At 38.1% G+C, this 10353-nt stretch overlaps 1 protein-coding gene across 10 annotated transcripts; it reads right to left on the bottom strand.

Moving 5' to 3' along the window:
• Positions 1–1468: 1468 nt before the first annotated feature.
• On the bottom strand, positions 1469–7645 carry LOC148935738 (uncharacterized). 10 transcript variants are annotated; one of them, XR_016140147.1, is made up of 5 exons: positions 7375–7645; positions 4791–7269; positions 2802–4683; positions 1619–1736; positions 1469–1540 (listed from the first exon to the last, which is right to left on the bottom strand). XR_016140147.1 is itself a non-coding variant. In XM_089080839.1 (5 exons), the coding sequence occupies exons 2-4, from the start codon at positions 7189–7191 to the stop codon at positions 4804–4806; spliced, it is 426 nt and encodes a 141-aa protein (XP_088936965.1). In that variant the 5' UTR covers positions 7192–7269; positions 7375–7645; the 3' UTR covers positions 2309–4699; positions 4791–4803. The 10 variants fall into 10 exon arrangements, 3 of the variants coding, with proteins under 3 accessions (XP_088936965.1, XP_088936964.1, XP_088936966.1); XM_089080839.1 differs by lacking the exons at positions 1469–1540; positions 1619–1736 and having other exon boundaries at positions 2309–4699; positions 4791–4930; positions 6705–6859; positions 7048–7269; XM_089080838.1 differs by lacking the exons at positions 1469–1540; positions 1619–1736 and having other exon boundaries at positions 2309–4683; positions 4791–4930; positions 6705–6859; positions 7048–7269; positions 7375–7643.
• Between the last annotated feature and the right edge of the window lie 2708 nt (positions 7646–10353).

The raw sequence follows: 10353 nt of genomic DNA, 5'->3' as shown, positions 1-10353 counted from the left end.
TAGTGAAAAATAAGTAATGGGGAAAAACGGCGAATGAATCTTTACTATTTACCCCCATTATCCGTTTTTCACCAATCAGCATTGGGTGTCTGCATGAAGAGAGATCCGATAGCACACAACGCTAATTGGCCAATTAAATATAGAATTTTCTAATTGGTGGTCCATTGGAAAATTCCTAAGCAGCGGCTGATGTGTGTGGATGTGTGCTATCGCATTGTGTGCTAACGAGACCCTCCCGTCTACATGAGGATCCAAGCAATGTACCATTATTTCAAGAAATATTTTACACTTTTATTGGACAGATATTTTACTTTCTGATATTTTTACAAGTTTTAAAAGTACAAAAATATCATATTTTTAAGGGAAAAGTACAAGATAAAGCTATACGACGCAAGAAACTGTTACATCCCGAGATGGCGTAGAATGGTTAATGGAATTTGAGAAGGAATATCTAGTGTATTTATGTTCAATGGCGATACTGGATACGATTACAAATTATATTTTTGGATTGGAACCCGCGACCGAGCGGAAATCGCGGGGAAATATGTTTCGTTAATATAATAATCGAGATATGATATTATATTGTAAAGTTATGGTTGTTGGTGTAATTGGTTATGAAATTATGATTCAAAGTTTATTTAATATGACAGAAAGAAATGATTTCTTGGATTATTGTAAAATATTAAATGTAACATGAATAAATAGTTACATTAAAATAATAATAATAAAGGAAATAATAATAATAATATAATAATAGTAATGAAAGTATTAATGAGAATTATATCGTGAAATATGAGACATAGTGATGAATAAAATAATGCCGTAATATCGGAAATATAGGTTTACATATATGTGAATATTTGATCGATGCAAAAGATAAGGGTAATATAAACTTAATTATATATATATATATATATATATATATATATATATATATATAAACAGAGATATTGACGTTGAGCATAGATTGATGTAGATGTAATAATAATATGAATAATATATAACTCAACCAATATAAAAATATCAAATAGTAATAATAATGAGATACGATCCCATACAGCACATTAACATTGAATCAATGTTTTAAAAACGTTGAGTTGCAACTATGCTGATGTTGATCAACATTGAATCAATGTTGCATAAACATTGTTGCAATGTAAAAATGTCCGCGAATGTTAATTTATACTTGTAATATCTACGTCTGATGGACATTGACAAAATTGTTTCAATCAAATGTTAAATCTATGTTGATGGAACATGATTGATATCATATGTCATACCGATATGACGTAGATTTTAGGTTTTTGCACTACTCTTCCACGATTTTACGTATATTTCACTTTTATAATGCAATTTTAAATTGCCTATTATTACTAATTTATATATGAAATTATGATATAATATAGCAATATAAAACATAATTTAATACAAATGAGAAAAATAAGAGGCATATAAGCCAAGCCGAATCTTCTTGCTTGAAAAATTTTTGTTTATTGAAGTAACAACATTTCGACCTGTATTAAGTTATCTTCAGTAACATCTGAGGGAAAACATAGAATATATAAATCTTAAAACAAATTTGTGTTACATTAAAATGAGATATTACTATTGGACTTACATAGAATCAATCAAAAAGATAAATGAAAAAGTCTCCAGTCACTTGTTCCCAACATGAGTAAGTAAAAACATGACAAAGATCAGGTCAGACAAATGCCCAAAGATATTTTTAGTGGTGGCTAAATTATATAAAAACCAATTAAAGTGCTAAATCACACAAACCATCAAAACGTATTAAAATTAGTCAGATAAAAAGAAAATTACAAATAGTCAAAAACTAAAAAGTCGCAGGTTGGGAAAATAAAAGAATAAAAATAAAAATAAATAAGAAATAAATATTAAAGAAATAAATAAAAAAAAATTAAATTAAATAAGAAATAAATAAATAATAAAAATTATTGTGTAAAATTATAAAGTCATTATGTCCATAAAAATGAGTGAATAAATATCCATGAGCGAAAAGTCGAGTAGTATCAAATAGTAATCATTACTGTTGTCAGAAAGACGTGTAAAACAAATCGATACAGGATTGAAGGAAGGAGACAAAAAAAGGAATAAGAGAAGAGAAAAGACAAAAAAATGTGTGTGGTGGAGACGGAACAATAGGAAGAGAAGAAAGAAAGAGTTAAATCGATAACTGGTTAAGGACAGGCAGATAATTGTCATGCAAAAGATCCGTGTCGCTGTTTATTGAAGCCGTGTTGTTTTTGATGTAAAAAAATTTCAATGAAAATTTAATAAATTGGCGACCTTTCTTGATTTCAGAAAAAAATTTTAATGAATATTTGTGTATATACATACATATATGCATATTCAATGTTGTAGCAACATTTTACAATCAATGTTGAAAAGCCAACACAGATTAGATGTAAAAAAAAACATCCGCACATCTATATGAAACATTACAACGTCTCATCAACATTTTTTCAATGTTATGTGCTGTCTGGAGATGTAAATATGATAATTAAATTCTAAGTTATCTCTGAAATTTATATAAATAATGATATTAAAACGAAATGAAAATCAATAATATAATATAAGCAGGTCGAATAATATAATATAAGCTAATCAAATAATATAATATAAGACAATCAAATAATATAATATAAGCAAATTAAATAATATAATATAAGAAAATCAGTAGTATAATATAAGCAAATCGAATAATATAATATGAGAAAATCAAATAATATAATATAGGCAAATCAAATAATATTCCAAATAATATTAGAAGCAATAATTACCTTAAATTGTTAGAGGTAAGTTAAATTATTAAGTTAAATTATTAAATGTATTAGAATTTTAATGATTTTCTTTTCCTTTCCTTTTACTTTTCCTTTATAATTATAAGATTCAACGGTTTGAGACAATGACTGCACTCTCTGACGATTTGGTAACGACTGCCGCGTCTGCGTCCAAGCCGTACCTCTAGTGTAGGACCCGATGCAAAGGGGAGGGGCAAACAAAGCACTCCTCGACTGAGCATTTTATTTCGTGTTACGGTTATTCACGCGAAAATAGGAAAAGATAAATGGAAAAGAAAGAAAAAAAAACCTAAGCTAGAAAGATAAAGCTAAGACCTAATATTTTTCGAAGATATCGTTAATGCTTAATAATAAATCTTATTGCAAAACGAGAATTCATTTAACGTTTTCGTCAGTTAAATTTTCGTTGCGCAACGAAAGACTCTCCGAGCTAGCTCTTCGTTGAAATGTTTATATTAGGAATATTTTGAGTGCGATAAGCCTGCCCTTTAGTATAAACTAAGATCGTCGAACGCTCCTTTGTCTCTTCTACAGTTGCAGCATCGAAAACCGAAGAAGAGGCGATTCGAGAAAAAGAAAATTATGTTATAAAATTATATTTCCCAACAGAAAACAATAATAATAGTAATAAAATAAAATTATATCTTTTAACGCAAGACGAAAGAAAATGAATTCTCGCTTTATTAATTATTAATTTAATTATCTTAATAATAAAAGTTATAAAAAAAAGAATATATATATATATATATGTATACATAAAATGATAAAACTGTAAAATGATAAAAGTTATGTCTTAATATTTAAAATCGCGCATGTGTTAACCTAAGGTACCGCTCGACTATTTTACTATTAAAGTTTCTGATATGATATTCATATGCTTCAGACTGTTTTTTGTGCTATTTAATATAGATTTCTTCTCAGATTCTTTAATTATAGTTTAGATTAATTTATATATATACTTGTGAGATACACATTAAAGTTTGTCATACTCATGAATTAGCTGATATATTATTTCCGTCCAATTTTATCTTAATTATTAAGAAGCTCGATTCGTTTGATCTTATTTAATATTTTTTGCCTTATGTCTCAATGTTAGTTTTTTTATTTATTTATCTAGTCAGTTAGTTGTTTATAGATCCTTTATGAGTTATTCATTGTTTATATATATATATATATATATATATATATATATATATATATATATGGGTTGGCTCTAAGAAGTTTAGGAGATTGTAGTTATTACTATTTATTGTTAATATTTATTGTTAATATTTTTTTTTATTTATCTATTTAATGAATTACTTATCTTGTTGTTCTTTTATTAAATTTTCTCAACTCATTGCAGTGTTGTTGATTTATTGATCGCTCTTAGCTTTATGAATTATTTGTTACAAGCCTTTTTAATTGTTATTTATTTAGTTTTTTCTTCGTTGTTTTCTAATGTTATTTAATTTTTAGGTTAATCGTAATCTTTTAGTCTGCTCTTGTTAATTTTCTTTTTAGCTCTATTATCTAGCTCTATTATCTATTATATTAGCTGATTCAGGTCTCTCGTACTTTGAACGTGCTGGAGGAGTATCTGTTGTCTGTTACTCGGTCCGTAGCCGTACTTGAACTGTGGCTGCCTCTTCTGTCTGCTGAAAGATGATGTTTTTGGTGATGTTTTTGCCACCAGGCAGGCTGTATTACAGTAGAACAGTCTAGAGGATGGTAGGTGTTTGTTAGTATGGATAGGTAATGAGGAGCTAAGATATCCGGAGTCGGCGAATAGCCATGCATCGAGGGATGTGATTCCCGTCACCACGTCGAGCCGGCTCAGTTTCCTTTCCATTTCAATTTAGGATTAAGATGAGTCTGAAGCCTGTTAGTATGAAAAACTTTCTAATTTATTTATTTGTTGAATGCCAGTATAACATTATAATAGTTGTTAAAATATCTAGTTAAAAAAATTTTTTATCGATATCTTACTTGATTTTTCTTTTTATTCCTGATTATTTAGGACTATTCTTCTTGATTTCTTCTTTTCGTTGGACTGTTTTTCATCGTTGACGACTGCGTTGGAACTTCCCATTCCGACGCAACAATGGCTGGACAGGAGAGGATTACTTCTGCAAAAAAATCAATTATAAAATATGAATATGAGTAGAAAAATGGAAAGATCACCCCCTGCTGCTTCTCGGATGGCGGGGCGGCCTCGTGGAGAGAACCCGCTCTCTGTGCGGTCGTCATTGGGCAACGGGACCCCTCTCGATGTGGAAAGTCGAGAGGATCGTGGCACTGGGAGTTGAGTCCCTGCTCCCAGCAGGCCTTAACTGGCGTAGGGCAGATAGGTGACCGGGTGGCCGGTCCGGTAGGTAATGAAACAATCGGTGGTGGTGTTCCTTCTTCCGCAGGAATCCCCCGCGTGTTAGAGGATGTCTCTCGGAGATTCCCTGATCCTCTTATAGCAAAGGTTCGTGACGATGATGTCAGTGCTAGTAGACTCTATTCATCAAGCAGAGAGAGTGATAAGATGGAAATCGCTGGCTGTAGTAGGGATCTGGAAGGGCAAGTGATAGACTCGATTAGTCTAATCGATTCAGATGAAGATGCCAGCTTTGTCTCGTACACGAATACGGGCAACGAGACATCCTTTCTGAAGTCAAGTCTAAGAAGAGGAGGTTAGGATCTTCTCCTAAGAATAAGGAGAGAGAGCGTTTAACGGTAGGGCAGAAAATGGAAATAGAGGACAGATATAATATGATAAAATATCTCAATTCCGAAGATGTAGGTGCTCAAGTCATCGAATGGCTGAACGAGGTGGAGAACTGCAGAAGGAAATCCGGCTCTTTGCAAGATCATCAAAATTAATTTATTATCGGCGAAATGTGCTGTGGAAGATCTTATCTCCAGGAAAGCTGCAAAAAGAAAGGAAGACCTTCAAAATAGATATCTCGAGGACATTAAACGGGAACTTAATGATTTGAAGGAAGAGAACAGATCATTGAGACAGTCTATCAAGAATCTTATGGAGGAGCTGAATCAAAGGAAATTTTCCTCGAACGGAAATCGTTCTGAACGTCCTGTGCCTCCCAATGGTGACAGGCCTCGGTCGGACGGAGCTGATGGAGTAGTGCGCAATGAAGATGTCGATAAGCGCTTCGGTCGGATTTCCCGCAATGCACTGGAAATTTTTAAAAATATCAGACAGGATATAAATAAGAAGAGAAATACAGATAAGGTAGAATTATCTAGGAGAAGGAAATGAGAAGCGGTGAATGAGCTTTTGGTTCGTTTTACCGACACAATGAGGTCCCTATTGGCAGATGATCTTGGTATGTCAAGAGGAGAGGGAATTTACTTCTACTGAAGAGGCTTGACAGGAAAGGATAACCAGACTTTTGAGACCTTTGAGACCTTTGAGATCGCGGCGAGTGCTATCCCTCGCAGACAACACCTGCTTCGTCCTCCGAAGCTGGGGGAAGAAAGATGGAAAGCTGGACAGAAGTGGTCAAGAGAAACAAATGCAGAAGAACCGATGTAGTGATGCTGCTGGGAATAGAAATAGGAACATTGAATCTCAGCGTACAAGCGCCAAAGGATTTCAGACAGAAGGCCTAGAGTACCCTCTCCTAATGTAGCAGCTATCTCGATAGTGGTGGAGGATGGTGGGCCATCTTACGCGTCCGTTCTCAGCAGGGCCAGAGAGGGAATTTCCACACAAGAATTAGATGTAATGGATACCAGGATTAAGCGGGCACTCTCTGATAGAGTCCTGCTCGAGCTGCGAGAGGCAGATTCTTCTAATAAAGCGGATCTGCTAGTTGAGACAATGAGGAACATTATTGGCGACTCGAGGGTTAAAATCAGTAGACCAGTTAGATACGCTGACATTAGACTCACCGGCTTTGACGATTGAGTGACAACTGAGGAGATCCGTCGACAAATTTCCTCTCTTGGTGACTGTTCCTCGGAGAGTCAGAGTTGGACCAATTAGGATCGCGAGAAATGGACTCGGCATAGTGTGGCTGCAATGCCCGCTGCATACTGCTCTGAAACTATCCAACCTCGACAACATAAACCTCGGATGGGTTAAATCCGTCAGGATGGACTTACTCCCTGTCAGACCTGTGAGATGTTTCAAGTGTTTCGCGAGGGGTCACACTCGGCATCGTGCCCCAGTGAAGTTGACAGGTCTGGATCCTGTTTTATATGCGGAGATCCTTTACATAAGCTTAATACTTACAGAAATCGTACGTGTTGTCCCGTTTGCAGGAAGAGAGGTCTTCCATATGACCACAGAGCGGGTAGCAAGTTCTGCACGCCGGTGCTTCCTGAACAATCTGAACAATCTGAGAGACAGATCACTGAATAACTCTTCCTCACCCATGAGAGGATCTGAGAATCGGAGCGCTGGTTCTCAGGGCAACGGGTACGTTGGTTGCTATGGACACGACGGAAATCAACCCTGTGGAACAATTATGAAGATTTTACAAATAAACAAGTTTAAACAAGTGTTCGGTTGCACAGGATTTAATTATGAACACAATTAATGAGCAGAAGATCGATGTACCGATCATCTCGGAGCCACACTCTATTCGCCGTCACGATGATCGCTGGTATATCTCTCAAGATAGCCCTTCCCTAGCGGTTTTATATGTTAACAATAGATTTTTATTTAACTGGCAACTGCTCGCCTCTGCTCCGGATGTCGTGGCGATAAAAACTGTCAATTTTGTAATTATTAGCGTATATTTTTCTCCTAATCGCTTATCTAGAGAATTCGAACAATTTTTGGATACTCTCCTTGACATCGTGGTTTCTGCCGGTGGCGCTCGAGTGCTATTGGCTGATGCCGGAGACTTTAATGCCCGTTCTCATGTGTGGGACAAGTGCGATAACAATTGTGGAAAATTGCTTTTTGAGTGGGCGTGTGGACTTTGTGTGGCTTAAATTTAGTGAACAGTCCCGGAATTAGCACATGCTATAGGATACAGGGAGAGTCCACGGTAAATCTGGTGGTGCTCCGGTAACCTTTTGGAATCGATTTCAAGATGGAGCGTATTGAACGAATACAACGCGTCTGACCATAGAACTATTATCATGGAGATTTCTAGTGGGAAAAATAAAAATAACATCCCTAGATCACGCGACTCTTTCCACGGTGGAGCACCAAAAAGATGGACAGGGATAGATTTCTTGCGGCTTTGCACGCGGGCTTCTGGATGTTGTATGGGGTGGAGACGATGAATTTGAATGAGCTTATCAATAGGATAGAAAAAATTATTAAAGACGCGTGTAATATGGAGATGCCTGTAGGGTTACCAACCATTCCGTGAAGAACAGTGTCTATTGGTGGAGCGAGGAGATCGCCATAGGTCGGGACAGAATGCAGAATGGCTAGAAGGCGATACACGAGGGCGCGAGCGCGCAAGAGCTGTGCGGTATGGAGACGGCTGTGGATGGACTTTAAGGAGGTCAAGAAGGAGTTCAGGGCGAATATCGGGAGGACCAAGGATAACGCATGACAGGAGTTGATCGACTCCATCGAGGAGGATCCTTGGGGACGCCCATACAAGCTGGTCACGAGGAAGACTGACGACACCGGTATGCGAATCCTTGGAACCGGCCTTTATAGTAAGGGTGATATCACACCTGTTTCCGGAGGGCGACGGGGGTGAGGCGTCTTGGAGTTTTGGTCCCCGCGTTCCACTTGGGGACGTTCCAGAAGTAACCGTCGCCGAGTTAGATGTGGCCGCCGGCAGACTTAAGAACAATGGGAAATCGCCGGGTCCCGACGGCTTTACATACAGGATCCTCATTCCAGCCGTGAAAGTTGCGAAGGAAGTGTTTGCCGTGCTCTTTACTAGATGTATGCGTGAGTCCTATTTCCTGGACGACTGGAAAGTCTCTAGATTGGTACTGCTAAGAAAATCGAACAGACCTGCGGATTCCTTGTCGTCCTTTCGTCCAATTTGTCTGCTGAACACGATTGGCAAACTGTTTGAGAAGATCATCGCCAACAGAGTGTATGAATTTTTAGAGGAGAACCAACTATTATCTAATCAGCAGTATGGATTTAGACGCGGCCGATCCACTATCGACGCAGTCAAAAAGGTGGTAGATATAATATCTAATGCTAACACGGGAAGATGTTTTACGGTGTGGCCAGCCTGGATATTAAGAACGCATTCAACTCTATCAAATGACAGGAAATAGTCTCGGCGATCGACCCCAGGGGGATTCCCGGTTACTTGTGCCTCATAATTAGGGCTTATCTGAGCAATCGCTACGTTAATTTTGCGGACAGGAACAACCTGCTTAGGAGCTTTCGGAGTGACCGGAGGAGTACCGCAGGGATCGGTACTCGGTCCCCTTCTGTAGATCCTGACATACGATCAAATTCTTGAGAAGGATGATCCCAGGGAATGCTTCAAGTCTTGTTATGCGGATGACACGCTTTTGGTTACAGTCGCCAGAGACGTCAATGTTGCGGCTCGAAAAATTGAAACAGCCACCGCCCGTACTATCGACAGAATAGAGAATCTCAGTTTGGAAGTGTCGATAGATAAGATCTGAGATCGCGGTTTTCGGCAGGAAAGGTCTCTCTTTGCTTGCCCACCTTCCGCAAATTAAGATTCGTGAACTCGCCATAAATCTTAGTAATAAAATTAAGTACTTGGGTATAATTATGGATACACATTTAGGGAGCACCTTCGTTACATCGTCCCGCGCGCGAGGCATATGCTGAGCGTCCTGAGCAGACTCATGCCCAACCTTAGGGGACCTGGGCAAAGGAAGAGACGACTGTACGCCTCTGTTGTACGGTCCATCCTATATTACGGGGCACCCATATGAGCCGATCGACTCGATTATAAATCGGTTGCAGTTGGAGACGCAAACAATTTGTTGAGATCATTGGCGATTAGGGTAATCTGTGGCTATAGATCCATCTCTTACACTGGCGCTACTGCTTTGGCTGGGATTTTTCCCTTCAAAATTAGGGCGGAGAGACTTGCGAGTCTTTATTGGAGGGAAAGAGAGAATAGGATCGGTGTTTTAATGAATTCTTGACTCGCATGGATCGGGCTCCCTCGCCTCTCTGGGCGCACTGCACGAGCGGAGATATTGACGACGCGGATCATACTCTGCTGGATTGCCGAGCATGGTTCTGGAAACGGTACGAATTGTATGATGCGTTGGAATTCGAACTGGGAGATATGGATCCCCTCGATCTGGGAAAAATCTTAAGGACGGTGCTCGGTGGCCAGCGGGAGTGGACTGCGCTAAAGAGGTTCGCGGAGGAGGTCATGTCCGCTAAGGAGCGGGCGGAGAGAGATCGCCAGGGCATTGGATAGTCCTCACGTGTATGTATGCGTCTGGAAATGTCCCTTTGTTAAATCTTTTTGTTCGTTATCTTGGTTCTCGTTGATTCATGAGTGTTTTTTTAATAACATTATGTCCTACCTGCTGGTGTGTTCGTACGTTATCTTTCCTTTGAACACACTTTTCTGGTGTGTTCCAAATGTCTCCCTCGTCATAGCGTGTTTTC

The sequence above is a fragment of the Pogonomyrmex barbatus genome, unplaced genomic scaffold (assembly GCF_055798465.1).
Source record: "Pogonomyrmex barbatus isolate J1 unplaced genomic scaffold, ASM5579846v1 scaffold4, whole genome shotgun sequence".
Taxonomy (NCBI): domain Eukaryota; kingdom Metazoa; phylum Arthropoda; class Insecta; order Hymenoptera; family Formicidae; genus Pogonomyrmex; species Pogonomyrmex barbatus.
The sequence above is the reverse complement of the archived record's forward strand: the minus strand, read 5'-3'. Positions and strand labels throughout refer to the sequence as shown.

Excerpts from the sequence above, each read along its gene's own strand:
- LOC148935738 (XM_089080839.1), bottom strand. The coding sequence starts at position 7,191 with ATGGGTGAGGAAGAGTTATTCAGTGATCTGTCTCTCAGATTGTTCAGA. Across the intron at positions 6,860-7,047 it reads GGACAACACGTACGATTTCT|TTTCAGAGCAGTATGCAGCG; the intron begins GTAAGTATTAAG and ends GAGGTTGGATAG. Across the intron at positions 4,931-6,704 it reads TCACTCAATCGTCAAAGCCG|AAGTAATCCTCTCCTGTCCA; the intron begins GTGAGTCTAATG and ends ATTTTTTTGCAG.